Below are 23,137 nucleotides of genomic sequence, written 5' to 3' on the forward strand. Positions count from 1 at the left end.
GAACCAGTATAATTTTGAAGTAATAATTTTATTATTCACTTATTTTTATCTATTTATTTTTTAAAATAGATCTTTAAAAAAAAAAAACCAACGAATTAGGTGCCAGCCAAAAATCTCCAAATTTAAAAGGAGAGGAGAGCCAAATTAAAATTGGATAATTAAGATTTCGTTTGGTAATTGTTTTGTTTTCGATTTTTGTTTTTTAAAATTAAGTTTATGGATATCTCCAAATTTCTTTTTTTATTATCTACTTTTCACTAATAGTTTAAAAAATCAAACCAAATTTTGAGAACTAAAAAAACTTTTAAAAAGTTATTTTTGTTTTTGGAATTTGGCTAAGAATTCAAACATTGTACTTAATAAAAATGTAAATCATCGTAAGAAATATGGATGAAATAGGTTTAATTTTAAAAATAATAAAAAAAAAAACGAAATGGTTAGATGGCCTACAATTCCAAAACTCCAAAGTGGATGAAGAAAGTTGCTAAAAGTAGCATTGATAGTAGCTCTAGTTAGGAGGTGGGCTACATTACTGCAATTCCTATGCATTTCGAGAAAGCGACAATACTGATCGATGAAGCTTCTTCTAAAATTTTATCTGTAACATTTTTGGATTTGGAGAGATCAAAGCCTGGATTGTTGATTTATGTCAATCACCTGCAGAGAGTCTGACTCAACAAGAAGGGTTGGGACTTGGGAAAGCACCATCAACAAGGCGCTTGACAGAACTTGGACGGGCCAGAATCGTTGTGCCGAATAAGTGGAACATTTAATGCTGAACTCCCGTCTTTTGGAGGTTTGTAGCAAGGCAAGGATGGAAGTTGTGCAATTTCTTTTTTTTTTTCCATAAGTAATGAACATTGCTATTATAATAATAATAATAATAATATATATATATATATATATATATATATATATTTGTTGAATACGATTTTGAAGATATGAGATCGAACCTTCGATTTTTAGAGAGGAAGATCATGACAATTACCGTTGAGTTAAGTTCACTTTGATATAAACATTGCTGTTATTAGATGCGAGTTTTGCAACTTTTATGGTTAGGTTCATTTTCATTTAGTTGCTTTAATCTTATAGTTGGAGTTGAATGATGTCAAGATTGAATTTGGACTAAGTTTTTAATATTTAATTACTTAAAGAGTTCTATTCAGTAACCATTTCATTTTTTATTTTTGGTTTTAAAAATTAAGTCTATTTTCTCATCATTTCTTACCATGATTTGCATCTTTCTTAAATACGATGATTGAATTATTAGCTAAATTTAAAAATGAAGAAATTTGGAGGTGGAAGTAACGATAAGCGTAATTTTCAAAAACAAAAAATAAAAAACATAATGGTTGTCAAACGGGACCTAAATGTTATATGATCTATTAGTTTGTTTTTACAAAATTCGACAACATTGGTGTTATACTTGTTCTTAAGTTTAAAATTCAATTTGATAAAACTGAAACTTTTGATCTCAAAAAATAAAATAAAAGATTATTCTAATTATTTTCAATTATACAGTGAACTTGTCAATTCAAATATAACTCAATAGATAAAGTTAGAGTTTAGCTTTCTCAAAGTTAAAAGGTTTGATTCTTCACCTTTACATTCGTTAGAACTCAAAAAGAATCGCAACTCCTTTTTCTCCATGTATTCTTAAGCAATCTATCAAAACCTCCCAAAGGAACTTTCAAATGCTATTAAAAATTAAAAAGAATGATTTTAAAACATCATTTTTGAAACTTTCTTCTTCTAATTAAACCCAATTTTTGTTGAAGTACATCACGAGCCAAAATATGCTTACCCTCCCGATTCAGGCCAAAGAAAACTGTCCTGAAGTTAACACTGCTGGGAGCAATCCCACTGTCGAGCATCTCAGATATTATCTGCAAGGCTTCTTCAGATCTCCCTGCTTTACAAAGACAAGAAATCAGCATTGTATAAGCTTTAAAATCAGGAGAAGGCCCATTTCTCTTGATATAATTGAAAACCTTCCATGCTTCACCAAAATTTCTCATGTTCATGTAGCCATGGACCAATGCTGAGTAAGTAGCAATTGTTGGTTCACAACCCTCCTGCAGCATCTTTGCAAGTATTTCCAGAGCTCTTCTTGTTTGTTTCTCCTTGAATGAATAAACTATAAATGATGTGTACACGTGTACAGTTGGATTTATGCCGACTTGTTTCATTGAGTTCATCTTTGCCAATGCCTCTTTGGTTCGTCCCGTTTGTAGAAGTCCATGAATGAGGCTCCCATAGATGTAGCTATCGAGTTTGGATCTCTCAGCCCCTACCTCTTCTAGTAATGTCAATGCCTCGTCTAATTTTCTGGCACGACAAAGAGCTCGAATATACAAAGAGTAAATGAGGGGGATCGTGAAACCGACTTTTCTGAGGTGATCTATGCATCCTTTAGCATCTGAAAGCCTACTGTGTTTGCATAAACAACCTAGATATGTTTCTAACAATTCCTTATCAGGGATGTACTCAGAACGAATCATTTCTTGGAATAAGGTAATGGCCTCATCTACCTTCCTCCGTTTCAACCCGCAAAGGGTCATGATCAAATACTTATAGGTAGTGGCATTTGGCTTGATGTTGCTTTCTTTCATTTCTTTAAATGACTTCAATGCAATCTCTGTAAGACCTGCTCGACCATATTGCATAATCATGATTGTCCAAGTATCTGGAGTTATTAAGCACCCCCTTCTTCTCATTTCGTAGAAAAGACTTCTCATGTGCTTGAAATCTTTCCCGATCCCCGCGACTTTAATAGCCATGTTGTAAGTTTCTGTAGTATGATTATAACCTGGTTGCTTTCCTACCCAAGCAAAAAAATGTAATGCTGCACAACCATCCAAACTACATTTCCGCAATGTCTCAAGAACTAGTTCTGGGGTGAACTCTACGCCGCAGTTTTCCAGTGCTTTCTTAATTTGTTTCCAATCTGTTGAAGATGACAGTATCTTGAAAATTTCATCAAGATCCTCCTCTCTGTAGTTTCTTGGAAGTGTCTCCATATGACAAGTGATACTTGTTGGTTTGGAATGCTTAAAGTTCACCTCAATACTAAGATCTTTTATCTTGTGTGCATCGTCTTCTCTATTTACCTCACCTTCTTGTGGAAAGAGTTCAACAATACTTCTCATTTTCTTTACTTTCTCTAAACTGATCACATCTCCTCCTTTCTCCATGTAAGACACTACTGATCGAAATAATTTGTCGGGGATGACAGTATTCAATTCCTGCATCTCATTTAGAACCTTGACTATCTCATCGGTTCTAGAAATCCTAAAAAGCTCCCTGATGAAGACTGAACAGGATTTCCATGTAGGCTTGTTTTCCATGGTTCTGAAAACATTCCATGCTTCAGTTATACGGTTTTGGCGGACATTACCAACAACCACGGTCATGATTGCCACCGCATCTAATTCAACCCCCTTTTCCTGCATCTCTTTATAAAGCTCAAAGCCTTTCTCATACTCGGCCAACCTAAAGAGATGTTGCATCAGTTGAGTGTAAGTTGAAGTAGTAGGCAAATAACCCATTTCTTTCATGTTTTGAAACAGATCAAGAGCCTTCAAGACATCATTTCGCCTTAAATACCAATTAATGATAATGCCATATATCTTCCCATCACCATCAATTTTCCTCTTCATAATATTGACCAGTTCCAAAGCATCCTCAAGTCGATTAGCACGACAGAGTCCTCCAACCAGAATCTCAAAGTATTCGGGGTCTAGTACTATACCTTTACTATTAAGGTCATGAATGAACTCCAGAGCTTCTTTAATTCTCCCGGAGATGCAAAAACTCTTGAGAATGTAATGATACGCATCACGTTCTGGAACATTAAACAATGCTACCATGTCCTTTGCAATGTCAAGAACAGAGGCTGTATCTCCTGATCCAGCAAGACAACTCAACAGCACCTTGCACATTTTCATGTCAACAACCGTAATTCCTTTCTTGACCATCTCTTGGTAAAACTCCATGGCAAGTTCAGGCTTTCCAGCAGCAGAGAGTGAACAGATTAAAGTCTTGTAAACAACCCCATCTGGTTCACACCCACTTTCCCTCATCTTATTGTAAACCATCAAGGCTTTTCCAGTTAACTTTGCATTGCCATAGAGAGAGATAAGAATGGTCCAAGTCTTGATATCCTTCTTCAAGGAGTAATTCTCCATTTCCTCCACTAACTTCTCAATGAGCTTGAAATCTCTAGCTTCACTAGCAATGCTAAGCATTGTGTTCAAAACACTAGTTGTACACTGAAACTCATCTCGGGATTTCACCCAATTGAAGAACCCAAGAGCCAAATGTTGGAATTTAAAACACCTCTTCAGAACTTTCTCCACAACTTCAGAACTGAACCTAACATCCAAACTTCCCAATCTCTCCTCCATCGAAATCAACCCATTTCCAGCACGAATGACGGCTGCAATTTGATGAACAACCGAACTAACATCTTTTTCTTCCAAGACAACCAACTGGGTACTCTCAGTTTCTTCCTCGGAATTTTTACAAACACCTGAGGCACAGAGTAACTGTTCTTTCCCATTCAAAGAGTCCCTTTCCTGACTTTCTTTCAACTCCAAATCCCGAAAAGATATTTTATCATGAACATAACTTTCAGAACCCAAAATCTCAGTAATCTCATTGAAAAGCGACCTGAAGCTTGAAGTATCAGCCGTTTCCGGGTACTGAGATTCTTGGGTTCCAGCTGGACGAGAAGAACTTTTTCGTTTTCTTACAAGAGTCGAGAAACGAAGAACCTGAAACTGAGAGAGATGAAAGCGAAGAAAATCGAGCGTTGAATTTGAATATGGAGAATGGAAGCGGATTAACTTCCGCATTCTTACGGGGATCGTCTCTTCGGATTCGTTTCCGGTGAAGTAATGAAAATCTCGAGTGTTGAATAAAAGAAATTGTTTTATTTAAAATAATTGAAATGCATTACGTGAACAGAAGAGGCGCTCGTGGCCTAATGGATAAGGCGTCTGACTTCTAATCAGACGATTGTGGGTTCGAGTCCCACCGAGCGTGTTTTCTCTTTCAATTTTATTTTATAATTTTTTTGGAAATATTTATGGTCATTGATATTTTATATATTGTACATATCATTTTAAAAAAACAAGTCTTACTGAATTTTTAAAAAGTATATATTTTGACTTTTTGATTAGTCATATATAATAAAGATATCCATAGACATCAATATTTTATATATTAGGTGTTTTGTGTACATGTAAGTCATTTTAAAAAGTTCAAATAAAATTTTATCCAATTTTCTAACAACTATGTTTCTTGATTCTGTATGTTTATTATTATTTTTTTTTATTATATTATATGGAAAATTATCAAAATCGAATATTGTGTACGAGCGATGAGATTCCACTGTCTCTTTACTCTTCTTATTCTTACTTCTTGCAAGAAAATTAGAAATTCTTGCTCGCTACTCTTTGCTAAGAGTTTAGGTTTTCTCACTCCTCTCCATCTCTCTTTTTATTTACAACACGCTCTTGTTTTAAAAGAAAGTGAATAACAAGAGGTATGATTGAAGATAAATGAGCAAAGAGCGACAGTAATGAAAGAATTGAGAATTCAACATGCATGCACAATAAAGTTGTTTTGGTAATTTCAGTTGATGATGATGCAAGCAAAAGGTAAAGAAAAGCATAGGTTTTAAAAAGGTAAATGTAATGTATAGAAGTTTTAAATTTAATAATCAAATATATAACAATATTTTAAAGAATCATAAATATAACGAAATTTATGTGTGATAGTCTTTAGGTGTAGACTCTTATCATGAACCTAAACCCAATACTGACAGACTTTGAAAGTAAAATTGAAATTTTGTTATACCTACATGTTCGTTGTAATTGTGCTATATTGATTAATATTTGGAGCCATAGGATTATTAAATTTCATTTTGGGCTCAAATTTTGGATTGCAAAGACAATTATCTCATATATATATATATTTATTGCTCTCAAATAAATTCAGTCTCTATCTCTCGTATCGTCTCAAGCCGTGGCGCCCAAGAAAGACTCTACTCTAAAGGAGAATCTCGCAGAGAGGAGGAAGGTTCGCGAAATCCAGCTTCGAAAATGGGATGGGTCTGGAGAGACGACACCGGAGAATTGGATTCATCCGCCGTCGATGCCGCTAAGATCAACAATTCTGCCGCTCCGTCCTTCAGCGATCGGTGTTCGACCAGAAAAGTGGTGAAGTCGCAGTGCAAGACCGAGGAGGTTGAGCCCGGAAAATTTGTCAGGAAGTGCGAGAGAACCGAGGAGATTCTCAGAGACTGCATTGGAAGGTATGTGCATGTGTGTTTTTCCGATCTTTGTTGTCCTGTGGCAGTTTATTTTAACCTAGCAATTGTTATCTTTCGATTTTCTTCAGTAGGGTGAAGGGAAAAGAAGTGTTTTATGCTGTTTGTTGTTGATAAAAAGGAAATTGTTGAACCTTAGGTTTCATTTCTGTATTGGTTTTCTTTATTTGGAATAAAATGTCCACATGGTTGTTCCTAATTTTTATTTTCTTTGTAGTTTTTGGATATACCATAGATGTAAATATAGAAGTATATTGTGAAAGGAAAAGGTTGGTTCCTGCTATTTGTTAATTGAACTTCTGTTCGATAAATTGAACTACGGAGCCGTTTTGAGGGTAACTCAAAGTGTCAATCTTTCTGGAATCCTGTGGTGAAAAAGGGGTAAAAGGCAAAAACATATGGGATCTAGAGGAAGAGCCTTCTTTTTCAAGGGGGGTAGATTAACACTTATCCGGTCAATTATCTGACATCCCCAGTTACTTCTTGTCTTTGTTTAGGAAGCGTGTTTGGTTAGCAAGTCTATTGAGAAGATGGTGAGAGATTTTCAATGGGAAGGAGTTGATGAGGGGAGGTTCCCATCTTGTGAGGTGGGATGTGGTTTCAAAACCTCTGGCCTTGGGAGGTTTAGGTATTGGGAATTTGAGACTCCATAAAGAGGTGTTAGTGGCAAAATGGCTGTGGTAATTTTTCTCGGAGCTAATGCTTTGTGTTTGTGGCATAGGATTACTGTGAGCAAATATGAGCCTCACATTTTGTGTGGGTTAGAGAGTATGATTTTAAGGGCATGAGTAAAAACCTCTACTCAGCTATTTCTAATATTTTGTGTAACCCCAATCCTCCCATTTGCCTTTATCTTCTCCTCTCTTTGGAAGGGTAAAATTTCCTAGAAGGTCAAATTCTTTGTGTGCAGGTTTTGCACAGAAGAATTATTAACTTGGACTGTATTCAGGGACGATCTTCTATAGTGTTGATCTTGCAATGGTGCATTCTTTGTCGGAGGCTTGACAAGGATATTGAACCTCTGTTTTGGGGGTGCTCTTTTGCTCATTCTTTGTGGAGCAATGCTTGACTACTTTTAACTTATGTCTTACTCGTAGTAGAGAGTGCAGCTCGTGGTTGAAGAGGTGCTCTTGAATCTCCTGTTTCTGGATAAAGGAAGGTTTTGTGGTGGCTTTGTTTCTTTGCCTTGTTGTGGGGGATTTGGTTTGAGAAAGATAGCATAAATTTTAAGGAAGCCAAGAGACCTTGAGAGGAGGTATGGAGGTTGCTAGATTAATAGGTGCTTATTGCCGTCTATTACCTGACCTTTTTTGTAATCATGACCTTGGTTTGATCCTATTGAGTACAAGTGGGGGTTATGGGGATTTGAACCTTCGATTGCAAAGGAAGGAGTACATGTTTAATTATCTGTGAGTTATGCTCACTTTAGCCCTTGGTTTGGGGTTGGTTTCTTTAGTTAGTGTTTGTACTCCCTTTTGTGTGAGATTGGCTTTTATGCCCTTGTATATTATTTCATTTTCCTCGGTGAACACTCGGTTTCTTACCCCAAAAAAAGAAAAAAAAAATCACGACCTACCCCACTTATTAAGGTCACCAAAATTACCATGATAGAAGAAGACTGATTTTATCTTTTTTTGGGTTATTTCACACGTTCTCACTATCTTCTTTAACTTCACATCCGTGTGCACATTTGGCCTCCTGCTGATCTTTCTTCAAAATTATGAAAATTGATTAAATTAAGAATTTAGATGCTTAAGTGTCCCATGAAGGGATACAAAATTCTCTCTCTCTCTCTCTTTTTGCCACTAAATAAATGTTTTTAACATTCTTTTTCTTAAAAGTTGATGGAATTTAATATTTTCGAAAACAAGAATAAGAGGAAGAAACTGATGAATGAAGGAAGAGAGAGATAAGGGAGTAACTGAAAATGGATCTTGTAAGCTGAGGAGAATGAGAGAGATGAAGGGGCATGTGAAATTAGAGGGTTGGAGATTATGGCTGAGATCATTTGCATATCTTAGACTAGGGCTTCTTCTCTCTAAAATCACAACAGGGTTGTGATGTATAATGGCAAGCAAGATTAGGTGAAGATGTTACTTTGATGGAAAATTATGAAGATGACTGAGGAAAGCATTTCCTGGAGTGCAGTTGTGCTGGTTAGATGTACGATGGTTGAATGACATGATTGGAAATCATTGGGTAGTGCCTTGAATATCGGCGAGTAGAATCTGTGCTACCATATATTGAAAGATAAATTGACTAGTAGAATTGGTTTTTGGGGTGTAGGCAGCCTTCACTTTGGATTACATTAGGAAATGAAAGGACAGTTTTTGAGAATATTTTTCTGAGCCTGGCAGAGGAAGTTATATTACTATCTGTAAACAATAATGGGTGCAAATTATGACTTTGCACATGAAAGCTTCATAGGGACATTTTTCTCTGCTTCATTAGTTCCTAGACACTACGGTGCTTGATTGTTGAATTTATTATTCAGGAAGGTGGACCTTCTTTGTAGTTCATTGGAGGTGATTTCTTCTTCTCCTTCTGGGCTTAGACTGTCAATATTCCTAGCCTATTAATCAATTAGTTGAATTACCATTTTATTATTTGATTTGGGGCTCCTCCATTGGTACAAGACATGGTTCTGCTTCATACTTCTAAGCGTAATTATGGTTCTTATTTATGGTGACAATTGCATGTTTGTGATAAAGGGTAATTGTGCTTGTTTTGTTTAGCTCCTGAAGGGAGGTAACGTATTCATTTCATTAGGGTTTTCTTCTTTTGGGCTAAAATATCCTACTGATGACACGGTTTATGTTACACTTTACTGCCCATCTTTACTTTTGTGATTTTTTACTCCCTAATACTTATCTACACGACTAGATATTTAGTCAAAATAACAAAGAAGTGTCTAAACATACGCTTTAAAGTTCCTAATGTTTAAGGCCTTTTCTATTTGATCCCCTATTGATTAAGAAGCTTTTATGTCTCTTATGTTTTAACATTTTCCAATTCAGTCCCTCATCGTCAGGGAATGTTACAATTTGCTGATGATAATTTTACATGGCATAATTCTTCGTGAACTGGTGGAAATATAGAGGAGGAAAAAAAAAGCTGGGAAAAGATTCTTATTCCTCTTGAGTTTCTAAGAAATCGACAAAAATTAAGCTTTCTTATCCTAGATGGCCTTTTTTCTTCTCCAAATTTCTGCCAATTCATTAAGTATCATGCCATGTAAGTTTATCATTAACCAATTTTAACATTCACGTGAGAAGCTAAATTAAAAAATATTAATACACAAAAGACTAATTTAAAGCTTTTTAAACCAGTGAAGACTATATTGAAAAATACCAAAACATGAGACATATATTTAGCCAAAAATATTTATTACCAGTAACTATTTAGCAAAAATAACAGATGTTTAATATTGTACACGGTTGCAAACTTTATAGTAATCCTCTAGTTTCTCATCTTCCCTCCTTTAAAATTACTTGCTTCTAGTTGGTTATTTTATTCCACTGGTTTTCCTTCCTTCAACTATTCTCCCCATTTAGAGCCTTTACATATCTCTTTTCCCCTTCCCTTCCTCACATAAAAGGATCCGAGGAGGGTCCTATTGATGATATGAGTCATCTGACTGAATAATAGTTGCATCATTTTTTTTGTACAGGCCGGTCGAAGTGATACAGTCCAACAAGGAATTTACGGAAGAGGATGTAACGGATCAGATGGTCAATAGGTCATTCTCACCGGGATCGTCAGAACATCGACCATTTGATTTCCCTGGGCTCCGTAGTGATATTGATGCAATTGAGCAGAGTCTCTTTGGTAGCATGAAGGGGTTCTTTGAAGCAGCTGAAGAGATTAAGAATGGTTTTTTTGGTTCTTTGAGAGATCCACCCCTATTCAACAGAGAGTCTTCATCCTCCCCGTCGATGAGACGAGGAATACCCATAGAAGATCATGAACCAGCGTTCTTCTCTAACCAAAAAGAGCCCGATTCCGGTCATGTTGATCTATCTGGATTGGCCAGGGATGTCTAAATGCCCTAGATGAACCTGATTGTCCTTTTTTTTTCAGATGTTAGATACGATGAGTACACAGTATATTATCTTTATTTTTGGTGGCTGTACATTTGGTAATCAATAAAATATACTCTTTAGTTTTCCTTCAGCAAGCTTTTTTCCCTGGAAAAATTACTAAGGTTCTGCAAGTCTAAAAATTGTTATATTCAATCTTTGCTTATAGATATTGACATATTGACTGATTATGTGTGAGAATCTTTCTTGAATAGGGCTAAATTGTTAGTTTTGAAAACAACCAAGTTTGTAGTTTTAAAAAGCTATACAACCTTAACAATGGGAGGATCAAACCATCTTTTTATATTAGATAATGATAATATATAACTTAATCCATAAACTACGCTGATATACCAGATTTCTCATAATATTTAGAATTTTAAAAGCAAAGTTATACGGGGATCAAATTTATAGGAATACTTGAATTAATAAATGAGAATGTATAGCATCTCTCTTGTTTATTCATCTGAACACTATTATCAACATCGTGTTAAAAGTGCACACTAGAAAGATTCTTAAGAGTGCATTCAGTTGGTGATCTTAAAACAGAGATCTAACAAAAATTTAGAAGTGTTAGGGGTCACCACTATTGGGCTTGAGCTCACATGGATGGATGTTTGTTTCTTAGATGAATTAGGTATCCTAAACCCTTCCTTTGTTTGAGACATTGATATAAGAAGCTTTGGCTTCCTACGTCATTTTTCTATGGGTTTGAATAGTAAACATTATTTAAATCTATGGGTTATCCCTCTTTTTTTTAAAAAAAAAAAAAAAAAAATCTAGAAAGTATGTCGACCAACTTCTGGACACCACCTTCAGCAGCCAGGGCTGGCCAACTCTTGCCGTCACCCTCCGGCGACTGTCGCTGGCCAACTCCGGCCGCCACCCTGTGACGACTGTTGTTGGCCAATTCTAGCCACCACCCATTCTAGCCGCCACCCCTTTGGTAACCGTTGCCGATCAACTTTGACCGCCACCTTAGTGATTGCGCCAACTTCGACTGTCACTTCAGCGATCGCTGCCAACCAACTTTGCCGCCACCTCGGTAATTGTCATCGGTCAACCTCTAGCCACCACCTTGGTGACCGTTGTCGGCCAACCTTCGACCACCATCGACCAACCTCTAACAACCCCCTTTCCCTCACATTGGCAAAATTCCAACAACCAACTTTGTCGGCCCACCTCTGACTGCCACCTCTAGCAATCGCCACTAGCCAACCTTGAAAGACATTAATAAAAACAGACTAGACAATTTTGTATATAAAAACACTTTGAAGAAAGAATTGCAATATATTTTTGTTCTTTATTTTAAAGAGTTTTTTTCAAAGGTGTTTAAATCAAAATGAATTTTCGAAAGATATTTTTTTAAGTCATTTCAAACACGTCATTAGATTGTAATTGTATATGTATATTTATTTGGGCTATATGTAGAAAGTCCTAATTTAATTGAATATCATTTTCGTTTTTTTCGTTGGTCAATTTAATTATCTCGAAGACTTAGAATCATTAACGTAAAGGTTTAAATGTTTAAAACAACCTAGCGACTAAATTAAAATTAAAATTCAATTTTTATGATTTTGTATCAAAATATAATTTGATAAAAGAAAAGTATAGTTTTTCAATAATTGAATTTAATATTAAAATATTAGTTTATTTCAATTTTAAGTTAGCTTAGTATGGTAAAAAAAATGATCATTTTCAAATTAATTAAAGTGACAAAAATTTATGAAATTTTATTTCGAAATCTAGTAAAATTAAAATATAAAATTATTAAAACAACAGATTAAATAAAATTATAATTTTAGTCAAAATCTCTATTCCAATTTTTTTTTTTTTTAAAAAAAACATTGTTCTAATTTTTTATTTATTTTAAACTTAATTATATTAAAATAATTAAGATGACAAATTTAAACTAGTATAAAATCTAACTGGTCATTAGATGCAAGAAAATATTTAACAAACTAAAGATCTATAAATCTGCACTTCACTTCTAGGCTACTTAAATTTGCACACTAAACACAGACATACAAAGCTTCTTAAATCTAGACTTCAAAAACCTGTAGTTCAAACATAGTTTTTTTAAACCCAAGCTACCTAAACCTCCCAGCCTAATCCCCACGATTAACATTTCCAAGCCTAAAATTCCAAACCCACGCACCAAACACCCCATAGGAGTCTGTGCGTTGTCTATAATTTCACAAAAAGGGTAATGAGCAAGTTAACTGCTACTATTGTACTGTCAAATAAATTTTCTATACTGATACTGTCAGCGCCACGCAAGTCTCGAGTGTATGTCAAGCAATGGGTCTTATAATAAGTTAATGGCACCACTTAAAAAGGTATGTAAATTAAGTGCTTAGCTAAATTGAACACTTCATTTGCTAACATAAGCATTAGAGTGTACGTGATTTGCCAAAATACTGGTATGAGTTCTTTGGCAGGTTGGCTCGTCTATACATCTATAGTCCTAGAGTAACCTACCAAAAAACTTGCATAAATAGAGGCTAGAGGTAAGAGATTTAATGCTAAATAAGGTTGTATACCATATTTTTGCTTCATATACATATAATAGAAGACACTAAAAACAGATTCCATAAACAAGAAATCGAGGTGTTCATTTTTATTAAAAAAAAAAAAAAAAAAAAAAAAAAAAAAAAAAAGGTAGTCAAAGTTGCAAGGGGATCAAGAAGTTTACTTGCAATTACATATATTAGGTACATTAAGAATAATTTGATATTTGTTAATAAATGAGAAGTGGCTCACCACTTTGTTTGACCAAAATTCATATAACTGTTCTTGTGGAAATTTTTTTATACCAAAACTTGATTTGGTCCACAAAATTATTTCTGCCTCTCTCTTATTCAAATCTTCATTTTATCTTATTCTTAAACGTTTTATCTCTTTTGTTGACATGGTTAACTTGATATGTTTATTGGACAAATATTGATCGAATTAGCATGACATTGATGGTAGAAAGAAGTTGATGTTTGACTAATAGACATATCATATTATCATTTTAATTAACGAACTAAATCATTCATTTTTAATACAAATGATTCAATGACAAAGAGTTATTAGAGAAAAGACTATTTATCTGGAAGAAAAATATTAAAAAGATTCTAAGTAGTATGACAAAATTCAAGAATATAATTGAAACTTATTTTAGGTTTATTATTTAGGGGATACATAAACACAACCATAAAAGAGATGAGAACAAGTTTGTTATTTAGGCTTTGAAAAAAAAGATACAAATGAACAATAACTGATAGAAAAATCTTTTTTGATTGAGTTAAATAATTCTTTATATATTCTTTTTAATACAATAAGAAAATTATGAAAATTTAAACTTTTCGACCTTAAAAGAATGAATACATGTAAATTTATCAATGAATTTTGATCATTGCGGCCTAATTTTTCTACTTTAAACTATCACAAAATTTATAATATTATTTAGAGTTTTGATTTAACAATTAATGATCTTTTTTCTTTTTCTAGATATTTGAGTGACTAAATCAAACATGGAAAAAATAATCCATACGACTAGAATTTTCCATTTAATATTGTTTTTTTTTTAAGATAATAATCTCTCGCATTGTTTAGTAGCTAACAAAGTCTTTGTTAGTTTTTGGTCTTTGTCTTTCATATACTATAAAAATTTATATTGAAATAATACTATAAAATAATACATTTTCGTACGAAAGAAAAAAGATTATTTCAATTTTGTACGAGGAAGGACTCAGAATAAAATTCAATAAAAATCTTTGAAGGAATTAAATCATTTCAGTTTTTTTTTTCTTTGTTTTTTATTTATTAAATCAATAAAAGAATTAAAATAACTTTTCATATTAAATTTAGAAACTATAATTGAATATAAAAGAAAATTGACTAATCTAATTGGTTATTAGTATTTTTTTTTTTAATATTGTATTTGTTTTATCATATTTTCTTTACAAGACATAAGTATTCTTGGTGAAATTTTGAAAAGAAAAATAAGAGTTTAAATACTACAACCTCATTTAGTAATCACTTATTTTTTTTTTAAAAAAATAAGTTTAATTATATTTACTCTGATTAATAAACATTATTCATATGAGTTTCTTCATTTTATTATCTATCATTCAATATAATTATTGATTAAAAATATTTTTGATCCCTAAACTTTCATGAATATAACAATTTAATCCTTAAACTTTGCTTTGTAACGATTTAATCATGTACTTTCAATTTTGTAATAATTTGGTCCATGAACTTTAATATGTGACAATTTAGACCTTATACTTTTAAATTAATAACAATTTAGTCTCTAACCTAAACAAACTTATCAAAATTAGATGTCAATTTTTATTATTTATGATGTAAACTTTGTATTTTATAAAAATATTGAGTCTCTAATTAGTTTATCAATTTATTTATGCAAGAAATCTCATTAGATCTTAACACTAATTTTTACAATAGGGACTAAATTGTTATAAAATTTTAAAATATAAAGACTAAATTATTAATTTAAGAACTAAATTATTACAAAATTAAAAATTTAGGGACAAAATCATTACATACCAAAATTAAAAAATTAAATTATTATTTTTATTGAAGTTTAGGGACTAATAGTGATTTTTAACCAATAAATATAAATATATATATATAATATAATATATATATATATATATATATATATATATATATATTTTAACTTGGCCTTGAAGTCGACGTTGCGTTGGAAAAAAATCAGATCCATTGTAAATAAATTGTGGAAACTAAGTACATTTTTCAAAAACTAAATACTCAAACTCAAGTAGTAATGTGTCAAGTCCTATTTTTTTTAGTTGCCAAAAAAGTTAATAATTTTTTCTTTTTTTAGAATTTGACAAATAATTTATGAAAATCATGTTAAAGAAATAATGAGTATATAAAAATAATTTCAACCACGGAATCATTATCAAATATAGTTGAATTAAGGTCTGTTTGATAACTATTTGATTTTTAGTTTTTTGTTTTTGAAGTTTAAATAATCCGACAACCCAAACTACCCAACCTAAAATATAAGGGTTGGGTTGGATTAAACATTTTTTTTTTTGTTAGGTTGGGTTGGGTCGTGGGTTGACTAAAAAATTTTGAATTGGCCAAACTCAATTCGATATATATTTGTTTAAAGTTTGATTACTTTATATTGATTAATTTGTGAATTTTTTTAGTATTTTTCTTCTAAAACTGTTACAATATTTATCTTAGCAATAAATATCATAGATATTTGGTATTTATCATTTGAATTTTATGAGATGTTTAGTTATTAGTTGTATATAAATTTACATATTCTTAATTAAAAATAAAAAATAAGTTATAACCTAACAACTTAACATAACCCAAATTTTAAGAGGTGAGCTGGGTTGAGTTGGATACTTTATTTGAATTATTTGGATGTTAATCCAATCAACTCGAATTTTCGGGTTGGTCCAAAAAGCACCCTTCAACCCAACCCATTTACAACCCTAATTTGCCTATACACTTCCACCGCCAAATTTTCTCATTTATGATTTACTTTTTACCAATGGTCTAAAAAACTCAAATTTTAAGAGGTGAGTTGGGTTGGATTGAATACTTTATTTGGATCATTTGGGTGTCAATCCAATCAACTCGAATTTCCGGGTTGGTCCAAAAAGTACCCCTCAACTCAACCCAACCCAACCCATTTACAACCCTAATTTGCTTATACACTTCTACCTCCAAATTTCTTCATTTATGATTTACTTTTTACTAATGGTCTAAAAAACTAAGCCAAATTTTGAAAACCAAGAAAAGTAGTTTTTAAAAACTTATTTTTGTTTTTGAAATTTGTCTAAGACTTTAACCATTATACTTGAGAAAGATGCAAATCATTGTGAGCAAGAAATATATTTAATTTTCAAAAAAAAAAAACAAAAAACAAAATAATTATCAAATGAGACCAAAGGTATTCAAATCAAATGCCCTATAAAATAAAGTAGAAAACAATTAAGCAAAAATTAAGTGAAAAAAATACATAAATATAGCTTAATTATAACAGATAAAGCAAATTTTAAAGTTGATTGAGAGGGACAGACCAAGAGCTGCGGGCCATCGCCGGCCGGCGACGGCTGTTGATGGAGAGTCCAAATTTCATTGTCTATAAAATATTTAAAAAAGAAACAAATATATATATTATATAATAATAATAATAATTTATTTTTAAAATTTTATTAACTCTTTGTTAATAGAATTTTTCCTTCAAACTTCAGAGTATACAAATACATTCAATAACACTTTGAAGAATGTTTAATTTTATTAAAAAGAATAAGCTTGCCTTTTTCAGTGTGTTTTAGTTATGTTTGAGTTTCATTTGAATCATGGTTATTTTTGTAAAATTTTAAACTTTCTATTATATTCAAAATTATATATTTATTCTTGTTTATGAATTTTTCATGAAATTTAATTTTAGTTATTTTCTTTTTTTCCCAAAATAGACCCTAAACTTTTTTATTTTAGGTTAATCACCAAATTCTTCGGTGATTATTAGAGATTTTTTTAGTACAATTAGGGGTAAGAAAATTCGAACAGTAGATCTCGTAGTTTCTAGCACACTCGTACGTCATTTGAACTATCTAAGGTGACATTGATTATTAGAGTTTTGATCTCTCACTTTTTCTTTCAAGTTCAATAACAAATAGAGATATAGTAAATCAAACCTTAGATTTTTTATTCGATGATGTAACTTATACTCAAGAATAGCTAACATAGTATTATTTATTTTATTACAATAATCATTCTTACTAACACTTTAGTATATATTAAAGTAATAATCAGTTTTCATTTTTCAGTAAAATTTAACATGAAAAAGAGTGTTTTTTTTTTTTTTTTTTTTTTGTAAACGATTAAAAATGACATAAATATTAGAAACAATAATGTTACATAATTAGCCAAGATGGATAAAAAGGAAAAAGATCAAGGCCGTCCAGATAAAATCCAACGGTGAAGGATGGTGCCCAGTCAGATTTTGCAATATTCTTTAACGCGTTTTTTTTATTTAATGATTTAATTTACAATTTAAAAGAAAATGTTTTGAAAATTTAAAACATAACAGAAAAACCGGTAAAAGCTTTCTCTCTCATCTCTCATTATGCCTTCGTTTTTCTTACAATTTCTCTTCCTCTGTTCCATTTGGATTCGCCAATGAATATTATGATCTGGGAAAATACCCACATAATCAAACCCCTTATCTATCGCTTACAAGATTTCTTGTTCTTCATCGATTTTCTTTGCTGTCTCTATCCCTATTCTTTTTCCCAGCTTTTACCCGATCAAACTCTCGATATTTTGTATGGAATTCGTCAATTTAACCAGTCTTCATTGTTGGGTATCGTTGAAATTGCTGTTTTAATTAATAAATTTCAGTGGAGTTGGATTTGAATTTGCTGGTATTTGAGTAAATTTATCTGGGTTTTCCTCTGATTTTCATTTTCACCGATTCGAAGGTTTCATTTCCCATTTGGGATTTTGTTTGCTCTGTTTTCTTATTCGGTGTTCATATTTGAGTTCTTCCGCATAATCTTTCGTTTTTACTGTATAACTATTGGTTGATTCTGAATCTCCAACCCTTTTTTTTGGGGGGGGAAAAATCGCCATGGATGACGGATTTGGGCGTTTTTGCGATGTCTGTTCTTCTAGATTTTAGAAAGGAAAATTGTGTAGAATCGTGTTTCTTCAGATGGGTAATAACTGTCTTCGTAGGAATTCGAAGGGTGGATTTTTCTACTCGATTTCCCATGCAATTTGGTGGTCTCGATCGGGAATGGCTTCTCATACTAAGAAAGAGGTTTCTAAAGAATCGATGAAAAACCCTAACCCTAATGAAGAAGTTCAAAACACTCCCCCTGAACCAGTAATGATTGTTGATGATAGGGCTAAACCAGTGGAAGTTGTAAAACCCAAGGAAGAAGATATAATCATCATCAAACCTTTAGAACCTTTGGTATCTATAGAAGATCTGATCAAACCAGCAGAAAAACCACCTAGATATGATGAGGAGAGATTACCAGTTGAATTGTTAATCCCGAAACCGGTAGATGAACCACTGAGATTCGTTGATGAGAGAATACCGCCGGTTGAAACGGCAATGCCAAAGGAAGATAGTAGTAGTGGTGGTAATAATAATAATGTTTCTGAAGATTTGACGAAAGCAAAGAAGCCTAAGAAAATAGTAAGTGCAGGTTTGCAGGTAGAGTCAGTTTTGCAAACAAAAACTGGTCATTTGAGGGAGTTTTACAGCTTGGGAAGGAAACTTGGACATGGGCAATTTGGGACAACTTTTCTTTGTGTAGAGAAGTCAACTGGGAAAGAATATGCCTGCAAATCGATAGCGAAAAGGAAGTTGGCGACAATGGATGACGTTGAAGATGTGAGAAGGGAGATTCAGATAATGCATCATTTAATTGGTATTCCCAGCATTGTTTCTATTAAAGGTGCTTATGAAGATGCTGTTGCTGTACATGTTGTCATGGAACTTTGTGAAGGCGGTGAGCTTTTTGATAGGATCGTTAAGCTCGGCCATTACACCGAAAGACAGGCTGCTGAACTTGCAAGAACCATAGTTGGTGTAATAGAAGCTTGCCATTCTCTTGGAGTCATGCACCGCGACCTCAAGCCGGAGAATTTCCTTTTTGTCGATTCACGGGAGGACTCTCCCTTGAAAGCTATTGATTTTGGGTTGTCCATGTTCTTCAAGCCAGGTATGCTTAGAAATAGTACAAGACATATTGTCAAATTTTTGTAGTACTATTCTATTTTTAAGTCTCAAGCATAATGACAAACCTTTTACTTAAGATCCAATTCATAAGAGTAGCATGAAACTAAGTTTTCATTTGACCGTTTCTTTATGTAGATCTACATGTTTAATTTTGTACTGATGATTTTACAGGGGATATATTCAGTGATGTGGTCGGGAGTCCTTACTATGTTGCTCCTGAAGTTTTGTGCAAATTATATGGCCCAGAATCTGATGTTTGGAGTGCTGGTGTGATGCTTTACATACTTTTAAGTGGGGTGCCTCCTTTTTGGGCAGGTAAAAAAGATTTTGATATCTAGCATTTACAACTGATTATTATTGTATTGTCATTTTCATTTAGCAATTGCATTCGTATGTTCTGATCTTACTATATCCTTTCGTTCCTTTATGCTATTTCAATACAGAAACCGAGCAAGAGATATTTGATGAAGTGTTACACGGAGATCTCGACTTCACGTTAGATCCGTGGCCGAGTATTTCTGACAGTGCCAAAGATTTGGTACGGAAGATGCTCGTTAGAAACCCCAAAGAGCGCCTAACCGCTCATGAAGTTTTATGTAAGTTTCTACTTTGTGAAGGCTCATTTCATTTTATTTTAAATGAATCAAGATGGCGATGGTTGGAAAATTCTCTGGTGTAAATATATAAGAATATAAAATAATATTCTTCTAAATGAAGATCAGGCAAAAGATTCAAATACGAAATAAAAACAACTTTAAATGAGGAAAGTGTAAGCATTAAACAGGTCAGATCGAGACTCGAAATATCCATTCGTTTTTCAGTCTCAATGATATTTCTCATGTCCACCCTTTTTAGTTTGAAAAGAGATTTTGAAGGTTGGGAATTATATCTACTTGTGTGTTTTTGTTGTTCTTGAAGAACACTTGAACGGTCCAAGCTTGGTTAAAGGCTATTTTTAGAGCAAGTCAACTGAAACTGACTTTGGAAAAGTAGCTATTTAAACAAGTTTTCTGTATTAAAAAAAAAATAATAAAATAAAAAAAAATAAGAAGAACTTGACTTTGAGAACAATTCTTCTAACATCACTCCTAAACCAAGGATTAAAATATCGATATCGAGATTTCAATTTTACGGATATATCAACAAATATATTGGTATAATATCGACATCAACGGATATTTCTGTGAGTCTCAAAACTTATAAAATTTATTTAGATTAATAATTAAATTGTTTTTACTCCCAAACTAAGTTATGATAATGTTATTAGTATTCTTATTCATATTGGACTAAATATATGACATTTTTATGTTTTACGAGCATTAATAAAAGATGTTGGAGATATTCATGATATTTAATATCAATGTCGAACCCTTCGATTTACGTATATATCGACATGTCAACAGATATATTTTCATCCTTGTCCTAAACAACATGTAGTTTCATCTCGATAGTACAGCTGCTCCAAGATCTAATAATGTCATTGTCGGTTTTCCAGGCCATCCTTGGCTTCAGGTTGATGGAGTGGCTCCAGACAAGCCTCTTGATTCTGCAGTCTTGAGTCGTTTGAAACAATTCTCTGCAATGAACAAACTCAAGAAAATGGCTCTGAGAGTATGTTTTTTTTCTTAGATTAGTTGCTGATGGTTTAAAAGCCTAAAAACTGAAATTTAATTAATGTTACCTTATCTGAACCCCTCGATCTTTCAGGTCATTGCTGATAGCCTCTCCGAAGAAGAGATCGCCGGTTTAAAGGAAATGTTTAAGATGATCGATACTGACAACAGCGGTCAAATAACTTTTGAAGAACTCAAAGATGGACTAAGAAGATTTGGAGCAAATCTTAATGAGACAGAGATAAAAGATCTTATGCAAGCTGTAAATTCTAAAAAACGATTGAACTATTCCATTTTAAATGTGTTCATTCTTCTATTCGACATCGTGCAATATCTCTTACAAAACAGTACTGATTCCCAAACACAGGCTGATTTCGACAACAATGGCTGCATTGACTACGGGGAGTTCATAGCAGCAACACTTCATTTGAACAAAGCTGGGAGAGAAGATCATCTCTTTGCAGCTTTCCAATACTTCGATAAGGACGGAAGCGGCTATATCACACAAGATGAACTTCAACAAGCCTGTGAGGAATTCGGCATTGAGAACGTTCACTTGGAAGATATGATCCGAGAAGTCGATCAGGATAATGTAAGCATCATCTACTCTCTTTTCTTTACAAACCTTTTACTCTGCTGCTACAAACAATGCAAACTCAAAATTCTCAAGGATCTGTTTGAATGTCTGTATATCTAAATCATCATCTCCGTTTGTCATTAACTTCGTATCCAGGACGGTCGAATCGATTACAACGAATTCGTCTCGATGATGCAAAAGGGAAATGGTGAATTGGGCAAGAAGGGTCAACAGAATACTAACTTTAGCATTGGTTTTAGGGAGGCACTTCCTGTTTGTTAGCAAATCAGGAAAATTTTCCCTCTCTTTGTCTCACAATTTTCTGTGAATGTATAAAATGTGTACAATGTTTATATATTGTTTGGGGTTGATAAATAACATGTATAGTATATGCTTTGTTTTAGAGCTTGACTTATTATTTATGTTAGCCAAACAATGCCCCCTTTTCTTCCTTAGTAAGGACACCAAAGTGCTAAGAATATATATGTGTATATATATAGATTAAATATATTCGATTGTCTGTCCTATTAGCTTAAGTAGCTATTTAACAGTAGGTTGCGTATTCAAACTGTTACAATGTCTCTTCTTCCACAATTGGGTTTAATAGTTTACCTGTTGAATTTTATGTGTCAAATAAATATTTGAATTAATGTTGGACTCAATGTTAAATGGTGCTCATATCTCGTTTGTGTTTCTTGTCGTTGTGGGCCCCTCTTGGACTTGACCTTTGACTCAATTCTCTCAATTTGGTCTTGCTTTCTGAGCTGACCTATGTGTAAGAGATCCACGTACGGTTGTGATACTGAGTCTACCACACTCAGATGCCTAAATTAGTATAGGAAGCGTAAAATTCAAGTAACCACACAAGAAGTAAAGACAACTCTCTTTTGGAGATTACTTATTTTCCCTTTTGGAGTCACTGAAAGGAGCTATTTATAGGCCCTTACTCTGACAATCGTCTACAGTTATATGCAACTCGGCGATGTCAGAATTGTTTGTACACTCAAGATTGCAGGATATTAGGTCGAGAGTAACTTAGTTATTTCTTGATTGGTATATACATACCGACTCATCGACCTAAATCTCGAAGCATTTCCTTCCGATATCTATTAGACTTGGGCCCATCTATAGGCTTTAGGTGTTGCCTTTGGCAAGCCCTCAACATATAGAGCCAATCATATATTAAAAGGCAAACTTTTATTACATAAAAAATTGTATTTGTTCCTCTACTTTTCTTTTGCATTAAAATCTATGATTAAAAAATGTCCCATCAAAATTATTGAGGGAATGATTCTCTACGAGGTTCATGTACTTGCCTTTTCCATACAAATAAAAACACAACAATTCAAGCTTCACAAAGTTACTTGCTTCACATGCTTGTGTAATAGACCAAATATAAGAAATAGGAATAATTAGGTTTATAGCAATAATTATACTATCATTTGAAAAAATTGCAAAAGACGGAAACTTTTTGAATTATAGCAAAACGAATAAATGTCGCATGAGTCCAATTTTCTGAAATCCTAAATTGGCCACATCATCTCTTTAATTACAGTATAATTAATTCGACATATTTATTAATGAGATCGTAATTAATTGCTCAACTATATATCCCATTAAACTTTCAACGTCAACTAAGATCATCATTTCAAATAGATAATTTGCCATAAATCTCACAATTTAATAGTTTGTTTTGAATTTTCGAATCAAATTTAATAGTTTTTTTAAAAAAAATTCGAATCTTGTACATTATCTAATTTTCAAATTTTATTTTGAAAT

At 32.9% G+C, this 23,137-nt stretch overlaps 3 protein-coding genes, 1 long non-coding RNA gene and 1 other non-coding gene across 6 annotated transcripts; 3 read left to right on the top strand and 2 right to left on the bottom strand.

Moving 5' to 3' along the window:
• Positions 1-1,668: 1,668 nt before the first annotated feature.
• LOC120090152 (Pentatricopeptide repeat (PPR) superfamily protein) lies at positions 1,669-4,886 on the bottom strand. Its single transcript, XM_039047670.2, has one exon. The coding sequence runs from the start codon at positions 4,854-4,856 to the stop codon at positions 1,731-1,733; it is 3,126 nt and encodes a 1,041-aa protein (XP_038903598.1). The 5' UTR covers positions 4,857-4,886; the 3' UTR covers positions 1,669-1,730.
• Positions 4,887-4,973: 87 nt separating this feature from the next.
• TRNAR-UCU (transfer RNA arginine (anticodon UCU)) lies at positions 4,974-5,046 on the top strand. Its single transcript has one exon. It is a non-coding gene; the product is annotated as a tRNA-Arg (tRNA).
• Positions 5,047-5,954: 908 nt separating this feature from the next.
• Positions 5,955-10,507, top strand: LOC120091884 (Mal d 1-associated protein). The gene is made up of 2 exons (XM_039050042.2): positions 5,955-6,319; positions 10,005-10,507. The coding sequence occupies exons 1-2, from the start codon at positions 6,108-6,110 to the stop codon at positions 10,375-10,377; spliced, it is 585 nt and encodes a 194-aa protein (XP_038905970.1). The 5' UTR covers positions 5,955-6,107; the 3' UTR covers positions 10,378-10,507.
• A 6,974-nt stretch (positions 10,508-17,481) lies between these two features.
• Positions 17,482-21,894, top strand: LOC120089817 (calcium-dependent protein kinase 26-like). Of its 2 annotated transcripts, XM_039047221.2 has the most exons (7): positions 17,482-19,151; positions 19,340-19,483; positions 19,612-19,764; positions 20,664-20,779; positions 20,876-21,043; positions 21,149-21,373; positions 21,515-21,894. In XM_039047221.2, the coding sequence occupies exons 1-7, from the start codon at positions 18,131-18,133 to the stop codon at positions 21,638-21,640; spliced, it is 1,953 nt and encodes a 650-aa protein (XP_038903149.1). In that variant the 5' UTR covers positions 17,482-18,130; the 3' UTR covers positions 21,641-21,894. The 2 variants fall into 2 exon arrangements, with proteins under 2 accessions (XP_038903149.1, XP_038903148.1); XM_039047220.2 differs by having other exon boundaries at positions 20,876-21,373.
• Positions 20,422-20,989, bottom strand: LOC150032892 (uncharacterized). The gene is made up of 2 exons (XR_016524865.1): positions 20,850-20,989; positions 20,422-20,744 (listed from the first exon to the last, which is right to left on the bottom strand). It is a non-coding gene; the product is annotated as an uncharacterized LOC150032892 (long non-coding RNA).
• Positions 21,895-23,137: the final 1,243 nt, after the last annotated feature.

Source organism: Benincasa hispida, chromosome 11, assembly GCF_027475165.1.
Source record: "Benincasa hispida cultivar pf3 chromosome 11, pf3_genome.v1.1, whole genome shotgun sequence".
Classification (NCBI taxonomy): domain Eukaryota; kingdom Viridiplantae; phylum Streptophyta; class Magnoliopsida; order Cucurbitales; family Cucurbitaceae; genus Benincasa; species Benincasa hispida.

Excerpts from the sequence above, each read along its gene's own strand:
- LOC120090152 (XM_039047670.2), bottom strand. The coding sequence starts at position 4,856 with ATGCGGAAGTTAATCCGCTTCCATTCTCCATATTCAAATTCAACGCTC.
- LOC120091884 (XM_039050042.2), top strand. The coding sequence starts at position 6,108 with ATGGGATGGGTCTGGAGAGACGACACCGGAGAATTGGATTCATCCGCC. Across the intron at positions 6,320-10,004 it reads CTCAGAGACTGCATTGGAAG|GCCGGTCGAAGTGATACAGT; the intron begins GTATGTGCATGT and ends TTTTTTGTACAG.
- LOC120089817 (XM_039047220.2), top strand. The coding sequence starts at position 18,131 with ATGGGTAATAACTGTCTTCGTAGGAATTCGAAGGGTGGATTTTTCTAC. Across the intron at positions 19,152-19,339 it reads GTCCATGTTCTTCAAGCCAG|GGGATATATTCAGTGATGTG; the intron begins GTATGCTTAGAA and ends ATGATTTTACAG. Across the intron at positions 19,484-19,611 it reads GGTGCCTCCTTTTTGGGCAG|AAACCGAGCAAGAGATATTT; the intron begins GTAAAAAAGATT and ends ATTTCAATACAG.